The 14,364-nt window shown below is 39.8% G+C and overlaps 1 protein-coding gene across 1 annotated transcript; it reads right to left on the bottom strand.

Annotated features, from left to right (window-relative positions):
• Positions 1–13,633: 13,633 nt before the first annotated feature.
• On the bottom strand, positions 13,634–14,152 carry LOC141607598 (uncharacterized). Its single transcript, XM_074426949.1, has one exon. It carries the CDS (start codon positions 14,150–14,152, stop codon positions 13,634–13,636), a length of 519 nt encoding a protein of 172 aa, XP_074283050.1.
• Between the last annotated feature and the right edge of the window lie 212 nt (positions 14,153–14,364).

Raw genomic sequence — 14,364 nt, 5'->3', positions numbered from 1 at the left:
TGAGTAGGCGAACCTACCTTTACGCATCCGCAACCAATCCATGCCAACAAACAAAGTATCCAGCGCACAAGCAGAGCCTATTAGCACCACACAAACATTCATTACAACAGGCAAACCCTAACTAACGAGACAAAGGCACGGACGATGATTGTGACATACCTATTAGGGAGAGACAAGGTCAAAAGACCGCTACCCGACTCAAAGGACGCTCTTCTAAGGCACAAGGATCTTCACAAGGGCTTTCATGGAGTTTTGAGGTGAAGGGAAGGGAAGGAGGCGGCTGAAGGATAGGAGGAAAGTAATGAAAGTGATTTGCGGATTTGACAAAACGCGATATAAAACCCCCGCTGAAATCCAGGCACTCGATCGAGTACCCAACCTACTCGATCGAGTGGCCCCCTACTCGATCGAGTACCCTAGCTACTCGATCGAGTAGCCTCTACTCTATCGAGTATCACTCTTAAAACGCACCCCAAGATGGTCTGGCACGCTTCCCTAAGGTTACTCCCACTCCCCCAAGGACAGTCAATGCTGGTCAAAGGATCCCTAAAAGGGCGGGTATTACAGTACCAAAGCATAGTTTTCTGGGCTGGCTCATGGCTCTACAGAGATTACTTACTCAAAACAGGTTGCAGCACATGAACATTCTTCAAAATATTCAATGTTACTTATGTGGGGTGGCTCCTGAAGACCACTCTCACCTGTTTTTCCAGTGTGGGTACAACATCACATGATGTGATCTTGTTTCAGACTGGTGCAAAGTACGAATTCTTTACTATAATTGTGTGCAATGGTGGACAAACAAGAGGTTCAGATCCTTATATCAGAAGAAGTCATTGGTGTCATTTTGGCAACTTTGATTTATCAGCTATAGATGAGTAGAAATAGGAGCCGAGTAGAGCTTATTATGTGCAGGCCTGATATGTTAATGTCACAGGTTCGAAATGATGTAAAACTTCGATTGCAATTTTGTAATCTTAGGAGTAAGAGAGTTAGTGTTCAACAATGGGTGAATGATATTTGTAGTATAAAAGGAAAGTTAGTATAACTATGCCTTAATATTGTAATGTTTGGAGACTATGAGCACTAATGAAAAGCTTACATTTATCCCAAAAAAAAACAACGCCCCCTTCACCCAACTAGCTTTATTTGCCGTTAATCAATGAGAAACCTAGGGTTAGATAAGGAAATCGAATCTTTGTTTAAGGGTGTCGGGATGAAATGTATGTATAACTTGCAAGACAGGACTTATCCCCATCTCACATGGTAATTTATAAGTTCTTTAAGGATTGACAAACACCGACAATCGGGGATGGTTGCGTTTCTTCATTTCTGTCTCATGAGTAAACATTACTCAATTACCCTATCTCGGTTGGCCATGATTTTTCGGTTGGAAAATGCACCTTCACATAAGGTGCCGGAGGGCTTCCACTTTTCACAGGTGTGGAAAGCCATTTTAGGCCTCGATGAGCAACCCAATGTGAAATGGGTGGCAAATTCTTGTCACAACGCTTAATAAGAATTTGTTATAGGGATATGGGTTGGGCGGTCTTCGGGCGAGACGAGCCTTGGACCTTTGGGACCGATGAATTGGAAATTTTAGGCTCCCACCTCTTCACAAAACCCCAACCTTACAAAATCAATGTTGCACATCATATGGCCCTCCATCTAGAAAAACTCTCCAACGCTCCGAGTCAAAGAGTGGGTGTCTATGTGGGTGGCCTCATCACCCGCATTGCTAAAGAAGTTGCTAGAATTTTGGATTTGTCTACACTAAATTTCATATTCGGGGTGACTTTCCACCCCAAAGACTACATGACCCATTCCTTCAAATGGATAAAGAGGAACCCGATTGATGACCTCGAGTATTGGCAAATCCAAGATCGAAACTCAATCCCACTTCCCAATGCAAAGAAAATGAAAATAAAACCCGACCAAGAACACTACCTCCTAGAAATTGAAACGGAGGATGATCCGGCCAACCCTCCACCGCCACCACCTATTATTTATGGGAGGGACCGCCAAGGGGCCACCGAGACGAGCATGAGATACACAAAGCCGCCTCCCTCATTCCAACAACCCCTGCCTTGGACCTATTAACAAGGTGACAGTTCCTCGGGCCAACCTTAATACCCTCCTCTTCCTCCTTCTCTTGTTGAGTTCATGGATAACATGAACTTGGGCATGCAAACGGCGGCAAGTGAGCGCCAAGTGTTGGGAAGGAAAATTGACCGGCTTTACTATGATCGCTGTCAGTCAATTCCTCGTCTACGACGACTTTTGTAGGCGAGGGTACGTGAACTATAATAGTCAACATACTTCCTATCACCTTTGGCCGGATGACAGATACCAAAGTCAAGATGGCGTTGTTGTTTATTGAGATCTCAGTCTCCAACCCGACTACTTTAGCGCCCTCATCTTCCCTTCTCCGGGCCCCGTGCAAGAAGAGGGTCACGATGGCCAGTGGTTTGGAGGGGTGAGACCTTACTTTGGGAGCAATGTTGGAGCTTCCGGGTCGGGAGGTGACTCCATGATGATGGGTGGTGGAGGTATGATGACCGGCGAGGGTGAAATTGTAACATCTTCATTTATCCAAGAGCCTTACCTAGGCAATCCTAGATAAAAGGAACTGTTCCCATCTCAGTGTCCTGAGCCAATGAATAGAAAGATAAACAAATCCAAAGTACTTTAAATAAAAATCCAATAAAAGTTTATAACACTAGCCAACTGAATGAATAATTAATAATAATACAAGTTTTACGCAGTGGAAATAGTTTAAGTCTAAGCATAAATAAATAAAGTCTGAACTAAGTGGAACTGTACACAGTCATGGCCGAAATCCTTCACGTCACACACGTCCCATTTAACCGGAAATATTAAATGGTTCATTATAGGACGCCATCAATTAAAGCAGACAACATTTTATTTTGACACAACAACAAACCCGTCAACAAAAGGTTGAGTAGAATAACAATCAACAACAAATGACAAGAATAATATGAATATGCATGGTATGATATGATATGCAAATGCAGCTGAGCTCATCACCCGAAACACCCGTTCATGTAATACTACGGTTTTCTGTGTCTTTGGCTACTCTATCGAGTGGGGCTTACTCTGTCGAGTAAGTAAGTTGTTTTATGAAACAGTGTTCTGTCTGATGGGTACTCGATCAAGTAAGTGTTGCACTCGATCGAGTAAGGGTCACTCGATCGAGTAAGTGGCTTACTCGATCGAGTAAGTGCGTATTACGGGTTGTTTTAGCCGGGTTTTGTTAATAACGCGAGATTAATATAAAAGGCTTCCGTCATTATTCTTAATCATTTTTACTTCTTAAAACCTTTCAAGAGAAGATAAAAGAGTTACGTAGTTCGCATTCGTCACGTTATTAACAAATCCCAAAGGCTAAGGTGGTCGGATCATCGTGTTCTTTACGCCGTTGAGTTCGTCGTGTCGAGGATAAGATCCTTGTATAGTTTTTATGTCGTTTCTTTGAGTTTGGTTAAAACCCTAATTGGGTAGATTTGGGGGTTTTGGGTATATTGTATGGATTGGGTGATAATTATATGAATATGTGTTATAGGAGGAGGATTCGTAGAGGGACATTGCTGTTTAGCTGCTATGACGATCTTGTGGCTGCTATTCTAGGTAGGGTTTCCCTACTCAGTATTGGTTACATAGTGTTGTTGGTGATTTTTATTGTTGTTGATTAATTATCATATTGTAATTGGTTTTTGGTAATTGTTGATTGTGTAAGGTGATTGTTGTATAACTGTCTGTGATCTTCGGGGTGCGTCCCTGGTTAAGTGGAGTCACTTGCGGGAGTGGCTTCACGCCCTTGATTCGCCTTCTGTGAAACCCGCCACAGAAGGGATGTGCACATTAATGAACATGGGTTTATCGTCGGATGAGATGAGCGGAGCTTAGGTGGGAACGGCTGTGGTCCCCCACTGGCGGTGTGGAATACTTGTTGCGATGAGTTTTCTGGCAGGACTACACACTTTAGTGTGTAGTCAGGTGTCTATAGTTGTGATGGAGTTTGGGTAATGTGTTTGTGTATCTTATATATTGTATTTTGTGTAATCAGTACTGACCCCGTTTAAATGTTTTAAAAACTGTGGTGATCCATGCGGGGGTGGTGAGCAGTTATCTAGCAGGTATACTATGGATGCGCGCGGGATTAGCTGGGGATGGAGTTGCCACGAGTCTGATAGTAGTCTTCCGCTGTGTTGTCTTTATACTTTTGTTACTTCAGCTGTAGTTTAGTTTTAGAACAGTTGTACTTTACTTTAGAGTTGGTTTTGTTATGTAATCACTCAAACTTATTTATTAAAGGACGTTTTTTTATGGTCTATTTGATATACATTGCCTCGGGTAACCGAGATGGTAGCACTTTCATGCTTTAGGTGGTCTTGGTAAGGCACCTTGGTGTATGGGGGTGTTACAAAGTGGTATTAGAGCGACGATTTTGGAACCTGTAACTAATGAACCCAATGAACTTAGGGAGTCAAAATAAAATGAACCCGGGTAGGAGTTGTTAGGAGTTAATGCAAAGACTTGGGAGACGTCCTAAAGTCGCTAACTCGCCCTACAACTTTAAACCGGTCTCTATGGGGTGTCATGGGATCGCTATGTGTTTACTAATGTTCTATTGCGTATGTTGGATGATGTGTTGTATAGAAATGTTGGAAAATGATGAAGTGGATATATGATAAAGTGATGTGAATAAGCATGTTGCATGATAGTTGGTTTACAATGTTGTTTGAAATTGTTGGAAAAGTATATGAGAAGGATGAATGATGTGGTGGAAAAGGGAAGTAGTACATATATGATAATATGTGATGAATAATGATGTTGCAGGATGGATGATTTATAATGTGGCTATGCTAGTAACATGTGATTAGGGGATGTGATATGATTATACATAATTTTGTTTGCGTAAAGTTATATAATAAGTTCATATACTTGTCTACTGTTGTATCATATGCACTTGTTAGATGAAGAATGTGGTTGAAATGGATGAATTGATTGGAAAAGATGAAGCAGCAATTGCATGAGAATATGAATTTTGTTATTAAGAATATGTTTAGGTGACGAATTGGATTTGTACTATTGTTGTATTAGTAAAATGTAAATAGGATTTGTAAGGTATGAGTATGTTTTGTTTTACGAAAAGTTATAAAGTTAAAGCATGCAGGTAGTACATGATTGATAAGTTGAATGTTGTATGAGCATGATAGATGTTATTATTTGGCTTTCGGTAGATAGTAACATGTGGTTAGGGATAGTGGTTCTACGAGTATCGAGTCGCTTTTATTCACTTTGTTGATGTTTAAGTTGTTTGAAAGAGAAAATCAAATAGTTATGTGGTTCGATTATAGAGAGGCTGTCTTTAAACTATTATAACTTGAGATGTATATATGATTTTGAAGTGATTCCAATTGGAGGTGATAGCTTGTTCTTTTACGATACTAACGATAGGTCACACGCCTAAAATGACCAAGAAACGAGTAAGATATGACCATTTTACGGAAATTGGACAGTGCTGAGAACTGCGTAGGGTACTCGATCGAGTGGCCCTTACTCGATCGAGTGCACCTCTTGTTACTCGATCGAGTAACCCTTACTCGATCGAGTAGACTTGGTAATTTCTTATACGTGCTTCTGACCTTTACCTACTCGATCGAGTAGGCTGTACTCGATCTAGTGACTCCTGTTTTGGGTCATATGCTTATCTTTTGACTTCATTGCATATTATGTTTAATTCAAAGGTGTTATTTTGCTTCTTTATGCATTGTTTTACGTGTGCGTCGGTCTTGATGCGTAAGTTACCCAATCTTATGATGTAGTGAGTGGCACCTTATGGTGGGTATGAGTTCGGTGGGGAGGACATGAGTTATATGTGGTTGTGATGGATAGTGGAAAAAGAAAAGGAACTTTGATGAGCTGATTGAGGCATGCTGCAAGTTTCGTGAGACGTGGTGAGTGATAAAATTGCAGATTTGAGTAATGTAAAGATAAGTGTATATGACCAAGGAGTGATGTAAGTTTATGGAACGTGAGAATGAAAAGGTTGAAAGGAAGGATGTGAATGGTAGCAACTTGGGATGTGTAAGAAACTATGGAGGGAGGTGGTTAGATTGTGTTGGTTAAGAATATATGTAATGAACGGTCGTTGTAGAAGGATGAAGAAGAGTGGTATATAGTGAACTTAGATGGAGACATGTCGCGACGTGGATTTGTAGATAGTGTGTGAGTTTGGGAGATTTGGTTTATTAAGAGGTAAAACTAGTGTGTGCTTTTCTTGGGCAATTAACGCTATGAAACGAGTTTTGGTTTGTGGGTGATATCATGATGAGAGAAGATCCATGGTAAGAAAGATTGAGATGGTATATGAAATAATGGAATTTGAGTTTTGGAGCAACGAAAAAGGTAACTGGATTACTATAGAGTTAGGTACAAGGAGTAAGGAGATGAACTATTAATTGATATTATTGAGTGTAAAGAGAAAAGAAGGATAAAAGTAAGCTGAGAAAAATATTTACCGGAGTTATGTGATATAGAAGTAAGGAATCGTCGAGATGTACGATATTATCATGAGGATGTGAGTTAATGGTTATATAGGAGTTTCAAGACAACATGATTAGTCATGAGTTTCGAGGAATTAAGGGAGTAAGAAGTTGGTAGAGTATCTGCACGATATGAGATTTTGGTGGAGAGTTAGATGACGATACAATTAAGGATAGTATTGGGAAGAATGTTGAGGTAAATTTTGTTGGTGGATTTGATGTCGTTATTTGGAATGCTAACCAAAGATAGGAAATGAACTGTTATATTTAGAGGTGAGTGTAAGAGAATTGTTATACGAGCAGTGGTGGTATTGTGGTGTTGTCACTAGTGGTTAAGAGTGATGATAAATAGTAAAGATAGTCATTTTAAAAAGGTTGATTTTATAGAGGCCGAAATGATACGTATGGTTGTGAGAGAGTATAAGATGTGGTTGTAGGAGGCGGTTGCTAGTAGTTGAGTATTAGCGGTAGGGTTATATTTGGCAGAAGGTGATGGTTATGCGAATGGGGGAATGTGTAATGAGGGGCATACGAGTTAAGCTCGGGCGAGAGGTAACCTTTATCAAGTAGTAACTTACGTGCTCAGGATTGACTAGTTAGATGTGGTTACGGTTCTATCATGTGTATAAATGTTTGTGTGAGGTTCTGACCTCACGAGAAGTGGTATGGTGTGATAGTTATAAAGTTGTTATCTGATTGTTCTGTAATATATGTTGGGTACGGTAACCTGATGGGGTGATATTCAAAAAGTGATAATTTGAGTGATCTAGCATGGCTAGTTATACTTGTATGTGTATTCATGATATATGTTTATTCCATGAAAAGGTATGGATGATATTCATGAGATTCTTATTTGTTTATTCCGTATGATTTGTTGCATTGTGATCTAGTAGAGCGGTTTTAATAAAGTTTTCTTGTCATGGAAGTTGTACCGAGTCAGTGTTTATGGGATTGTATGAGTTGCGATGACTATCGATATGGCTGTTGTGCCTCGGGTGATAATCCGGGCACGGTATTTCATGTTGTGATGCGGGTATTTTCACGCTGCGGTGCAGCTGTTGGTGGCGGTGTTGCGATGCCTTCATCGGTTGTGGTGGAGTAGGTGGGATGAGTACGTTTTCGAATGAGTATACCAGTCATATAGATTGTTGTTTTGTTTACAGCTGTTTCTTATGAGTTTCGTTTGGACATATAGTCCGTTGTTTTGTTTATTGATGTTTCTTGCTCGTTTTAGCTTGGGAGTGAGGGTAGAGTATGATATGGAAGAGAGTTGTGTATGTTTCCGTTGTTGTCATTGTATAGTGATATCCTGCTGATGGGACACAGTTGTAAGAGGTTGTTACAGTACTTTTGATCTTGTATTAGATGGGGCATTGGTGGACATAGTTGTGGCAAGAGTTTTGTGGAACATGTGTTGTACTGATCTGGAAGTTACAGGTAGTTCATAATCTTTTATAGAGACAGTGAACATAGGGTGTTGGGAATTAATATCATGTTAAGTTATGAATGAGTTTTGTGGTAAAGGAGGAAAGGAACTCGAGGATCTAATGTCAGGGTGGGTAATAATTATGGATCATGAGTTATTGGTATGGAGATAAGTGCATGTATAGGGGACTATGTCATTTTGGCGGTAATAGGGAACAATTGGAGTATTGGTTATGCTAAGGATCTTGTGGTATAGGTTAGGTGGTGTGCCGACTGAATTAAGGTATGAGAACTATTTAAGTAAGAGAGCCTTGGAAATAGGAATGGTTATAGGTGTTGAGGTCATAGGCGGTTATCTTTGACATGTCGGGGTGATGAGGATAATGAGAAGATATAGCTAAGGATCTAGTATTAGTGAGTTATGAGGACGTAACATTTATCTTAAGAGGAGTAGGATGCGACAAAAGAGAGTTTGATGGTTGTGCATGTTGTAGCATATTTGGAAGTAGAGTGTTGGTGTAGCATAAAGGATGGATCTTTGTTGTGATTGATTTTATTAAAGGTCATGGCCGTGCTTGTAGTAGTGTGATATCTAGGAGTGTGAGAATACTTCGATAATATTGACAGTTGGGTGAGGATGCTTGTGAATTCGATAGTGTTAACAGTTGGATGATGATGTTATGAGTGGGAGTAAACTTCGAGGACGAAGTTCCTTTTAAGAGTGGTAGAATGTAACATTCCGTTGGATGTTTATGAGTGTCTTGATATTGGATTTTCTAGTGGATGATATGTAGTGAGACAAAGCAAGCGACGTTGGTGGATGTCATTTGGAAGTATATGGAGTTAGTGTCGACAGACTATAATGTAGTTGATACCATATCGTGAGCTGTGTTGTGGAGGTAGGCATAGTTTGTGGAGTTGGCGTTAAGAGTTCATGTTTTATAGGTTGGGGTTTTGTTTTGAGTTCTTAGTTGCGTTGTTGTGTCGTGATCGAGTTAGTATGTTTGTTTTGAGTATGGGTTGAACTTCGGGGACGAAGTTCTTTTTAAGGAGAGTAGACTGTAATACTACGGTTTTCTGTGTCTTTGGGTACTCTATCGAGTGGGGCTTACTCTGTCAAGTAAGTAAGTTGTTTTACGAAACAATGTTCTGTCTGATGGGTACTCAATCGAGTAAGTGTGGCACTCGATCGAGTATGGGTCACTCGATCGAGTAAGTGAATTACTCGATCGAGTAAGTGCGTATTACGGGTTATTTTAGTCATATTTTATTAATAACGTAGATTAATATAAAAGGCTTCCGTCATTATTCTTAATCATTTTTACTTCTTAAAACCTTTGAAGAGAAGATAAAAGAGTTACGTAGTTCCCATTCGTCACGTTATTAACAAATCCCAAAGGCTAAGGTGATCGGATCGTCGTGTTCTTTACGCCGTTGAGTTCGTCGTGTCGAGGGTGAGATCCTTGTATAGTTTTTATGTCATTTCATTGAGTTTGGTTAAAACCCTAATTGGGTAGATTTGGGGGTTTTGGGTGTATTGTATGGATTGGGTGATAATTATATGAATATGTGTTATAGGAGGAGGATTCGTAGAGGGACATTGCTGTTTAGCTGTTGTGATGATCTTGTGGCTGCTATTCCAGGTAGGGTTTTCCTACTCAGTATTGGTTACATAGTGTTGTTGGTGATTATTATTGTTGTTGATTAATTATCGTATTGGAAATGGTTTTTGGTAATTGTTGATTGTGTAAGGTGATTGTTGTATAACTGTCTGTGATCTTCGGGGTGCGTCCCTGGCTGAGTGGAGTCACTTGCGGGAGTGGCTTCACGTCCTTGATTCGCCTTCTGTGGAACCCGCCACAGAAGGGATGTGCACATTAATGAACATGGATTTATCGCTCGGATGAGATGAGCGGGGCTTAGGTGGGAACGGTTGCGGTCCCCCACTGGCGGTGTGGAATACTTGTTGCGATGAGTATTCTGGCAGGACTACACACTTTAGTGTGTAGTCAGGTGTGTAGAGTTATGACGAAGTTTGGGTAATGTGTTTGTGTATCTTATATATTGTATTTTGTGTAATCAGTACTGACCCCGTTTAAATGTTTTAAAAACTGTGGTGATCCATACGTGGGTGGTGAGCAGTTGTCTAGCAGGTATACTATGGATGCGCGCGGGATTAGCTGGGGATGGAGTTGCCACGAGTCTGATAGTAGTCTTCCGCTTTGTTGTCTTTATACTTTTGTTACTTCAGCTGCAGTTTGGTTTTAGAACAGTTGTACTTTACTTTACAGTTGGTTTTGTTATGTAATCACTCAAACTTATTTATTAAAGTACGTTCTTTTATGGTCTATTTGATATACATTGCCTCAGGTAACCGAGATGGTAGCACTTCCATGCTTTAGGTGGTCTTGGTAAGGCACCTTGGTGTATGGGAGTGTTACAGTTCATCCCGCCAATCGCTGGCCGGGGGCAGCCTCAACCCACAGTTGAGAAATCACAGGTTATCACCCAGAGACAAGTCTGCAGTACTAGCCTGGGGCAGTAGAAAGCATATATCATGCCACATCAATAACCATCCAAAACGAGTCTGGTAACCAATGTAAATGCTATGCTAAAGTGTATGAAAAAATAATAGATAATCCACCGAATATAAACCATAACAATAATCCAGCCAAAGGCTAATATCCATCCAATCACAATGCTTCATATGAATGGAATAAACACAATAATTATAGACCAATTGAGTAGTTATCCTACCTGATTAGCAATACTCCAAATAAAAGCAATCCAAGCTATGAACTAGTAATATTCTTCAACAAAACCGTCACCTAACATGAATTATAATTGCAAGTACTAATTATTTAATTATAAAACAATTAACTAACTACATAACAATATGTGATTTAATATAATTAAAACCCGTCTCAACTTCCCAACCAAACCCCATGAACACGCCTAACCCGTGTGTTAAACCCATGTCAAACACCCACAATATCCGTGTTTACCACCCCCGAGAACAACCACAAACCACGACTAACACTACTCCTCTGCCCACCGTGAGCTACCACCATCAATAACCTCGTCATGGTATAGGAGTAGCCCAGACTAACACCAACGTCACCACCAAACACAGCCTCTTCACCATGCCTTAACATCAACGACAACACCAACAACAATAAGCAACAACTCGACAACTCAACAACATGAACCCAACCAAAACAACCACACGCCGCCAACAGCCACCACCTGGTCTCCTCTGACCCATGGTGGTTCCACAAGCAGCGCCCCATCCTAGGTCTTGGTCTTAGTCAAGCCACGGAGGTGTCAGATCTAGCAACCCACGGTTTAACAACAAACCAACAATAAACGCCCTAATGCGAACTCCGGCGAAAACACCACCCAAGACACCACCTTTAACCATCCATGACCACCTACTAACGACGACGCAACACTAGGATCATGGCCAACCCTAACCTAGGTAACGACAAGTCAAGGTGGGGTTAACAAACCTGTGTTAATACACACGGTTTACACACACAATCACCAGTCAAACCACCCCTCTAGTCGGTCAACGTAGTCAAGGCAGTCCCAGTGGGGTCGCGACCAAGGTCAAGTCTTACGGTGGTCAATAGTGTTAAGAATATAAATAAATTATAAGATGGATTAATTATGAGACGTTTTTATGAATATCTTTCCTTGAGGTAAATAATTGAGATGAATTCCTTCTTTTCTCCCTTCTAAATCCCCTTCTTTCTCTTTATGTGAGTTTTGTGAATTTTATGTGAAATAGAGATCAATGAGGTGTTTAGCTAGCTTATATAGTAGCAAGGTAGAAGGAATTAGGAAATGGTCTATTATACATAATATGTCTTATTATAGCAACTCTCCTATAGGATCGTCCTATAGTATAGGACGGGCCTAATAAAAGAGGTTAACCCAATAAATAGGAGGATAAAACAAAAATGAAATTAAAAAAAAAATAGAAAACTCCTACCATCCACTACCTTTCAAGCGACATCGCCCATAACCTTTAAAATCCCATGTCCTCATCACACCACTCTTCCATCTCCGTTGCCGCCCACGTCCTCACCAATACCATCTCCTCTACTGTCACAATAAGTGGCGTTCTTACCACTTTTGCAAGTGTCGTCCCATCACCTTCTTTATATTTGGCCCTTTTTGATCTCTCCCTCCATCAATCAATTAAAATTTAAAGGTTAAGATCCCGATAATCATTGACGATGGCTCCTCGACGCCAACCACCAATAACTAGGTTTCATATTTGATCTTCGAAGTTCCAGTTTTTAAAGTTGAATACTTGTGTTTTTAAATTGAAAACTTTGAATTTTAAGTTGAAAATAATGGGTGTTATTTATGCTTGATTGAATTTTTCTCTAGCTGCTTGATTGAATTATAGGTGTTATTTATGCTTGATTGAATTATGGGTGTTATTTATGTTTGATTTAATGTCTAAACTCATAGTTTTAGTTTGAAAACTTCATATAATTACGACTCAAGGCTTTCAATTTTGCTTATTTGCTTTAAAAGTGAGTATTGCTTTATTTATGTCGAGTAAGGTTTTAGTTTAATTATTACTAAGTTTAATTTGAAAACTTAAGCCTCGTTTGGTTGCCCCTTGTAAATCATGAGAGTTGTAAAATCCTATGAATTAGAAAATTGGAACTTGTTTGGTTGCTCATATTTTGTCATGGCGTAGGAATTCTATTTTCCAAGGAGTTTCAAACTCCTCCATAATGGAGGAGTTGGATTACCTAGTCCCCCCTAGGTAATTGAAAACTTCGGTGTAATTGATCTCTTACATCGGCAACCAAACGGATTTAACTAATTCACGTGAATTTAATGTGGGAACTTAAATCTAATGAATTCGATATTCCGGTGGAATTGTATTCCAACGGACAACCAAACGAGAACTTAGTGCTGTACGTTAGAAATATGGATTTCAATTAAATATTTGTGATGTACAATGGGTTGCGCGTCGTCGTTATTTGAGGCCGGAGTGGAGGTCGTCGTTCATGGCATCATGGCTGGCAGGGTCTTGGCTTAGAGATAGTTTTCTATTTGAGAAGAAGACTGTTACCATTTAGATGGGATTATATCTTTTATAAAAGTTACAAGTACTTGATATCTTTGGGCCTTTTAACTAATCTACTGGTCTTATGCTAAGAGACCGTCCTATTAAACAATTTGTGGTCTTATTATTATATTATTATTTACCTTATTATTATTATATACTACCTTACTAGAAAACACCTCCCTTGCTTATTATTTTACACGCCTATTATGGCTATTCCCGATTCACTTTATATTTTATTATTTATTTCCGTCTCATAACATAATCTCATAATTTAATGAATATAATTTATAAAACACATTTGACATTTTCACCGTTGACTAACCATTGACCAAGCCTTAAAATACGAGGTATTACAGTCTTCCCTCCTTAAAAAGAACTTCGTCCCGGAGTTCACCCAAAATCACTATCTTACACGAATCAAACACCAAACTAAATCAACAAAACACACTTTTATTATCAAACTATCACTAAAATGTATAAAAAACACAAGGTATTACATCCTAACCCCTAAAAAAAGGGGGTTACGTCCCCGTAACCAACTTACTTAAACAAAAAGATTAGGATACTTGTCCATCATTGCAGCTTCAACTTCCCAAGTAGCTTCCTCCACATTATGATTAGTCCACAAAACTTTCACCAAAGCAGTCTCACCATTACGAGTCTTACTCACTTTTCTATCTAGGATCACCTTAAGCACCTCTACATAAGATAACTGCTCATCTATCTCAACATGCTCAGACTCCAACACATGAGTAGGATCACTCACATACTTCCTTAATTGCGAAACATGGAACACATTATGGACTTTGTCCAAAGCCGGAGGTAATGCTAAATGATATGCTACCTCTCCAACTCTTTCCAAGATCTCATATGGTCCAATAAACTTTTGACTCAGCTTTTCTCTCTTCCCAAACCTTATCACACCTTTCATAGGAGATACTTTCAGCAACACCTTATCTCCAACAGCAAACTCTATCTCACTCCTGTTCAAATATGCATAACTTTTCTGTCTATCCTGCGCAGCACGCATCTTTGGACGAATGATTTGCACTTGCTCCACCATCTCTTGAATCATTTCATGTCCCAACACACTGCATCCGATCTATCATCCCAACATACTGGACTGCTACACTTCTGTAGGGCCTGATATTTCGCACTATCTTTAGGATTGGTTTCTACCATGGCCTGACGATCAGGATAGAAGTTTTAGGGTAGCTCAGAATTGGCACCAGGCAAGAGAGAACAATGGTCAAGTGTGAAGATAATATTTGACCA

The sequence above is a fragment of the Silene latifolia genome, chromosome 10 (assembly GCF_048544455.1).
Source record: "Silene latifolia isolate original U9 population chromosome 10, ASM4854445v1, whole genome shotgun sequence".
In the NCBI taxonomy this organism is placed as follows: Eukaryota; Viridiplantae; Streptophyta; class Magnoliopsida; order Caryophyllales; family Caryophyllaceae; genus Silene; species Silene latifolia.
This window is presented reverse-complemented; position numbering and strand designations above follow the sequence as displayed.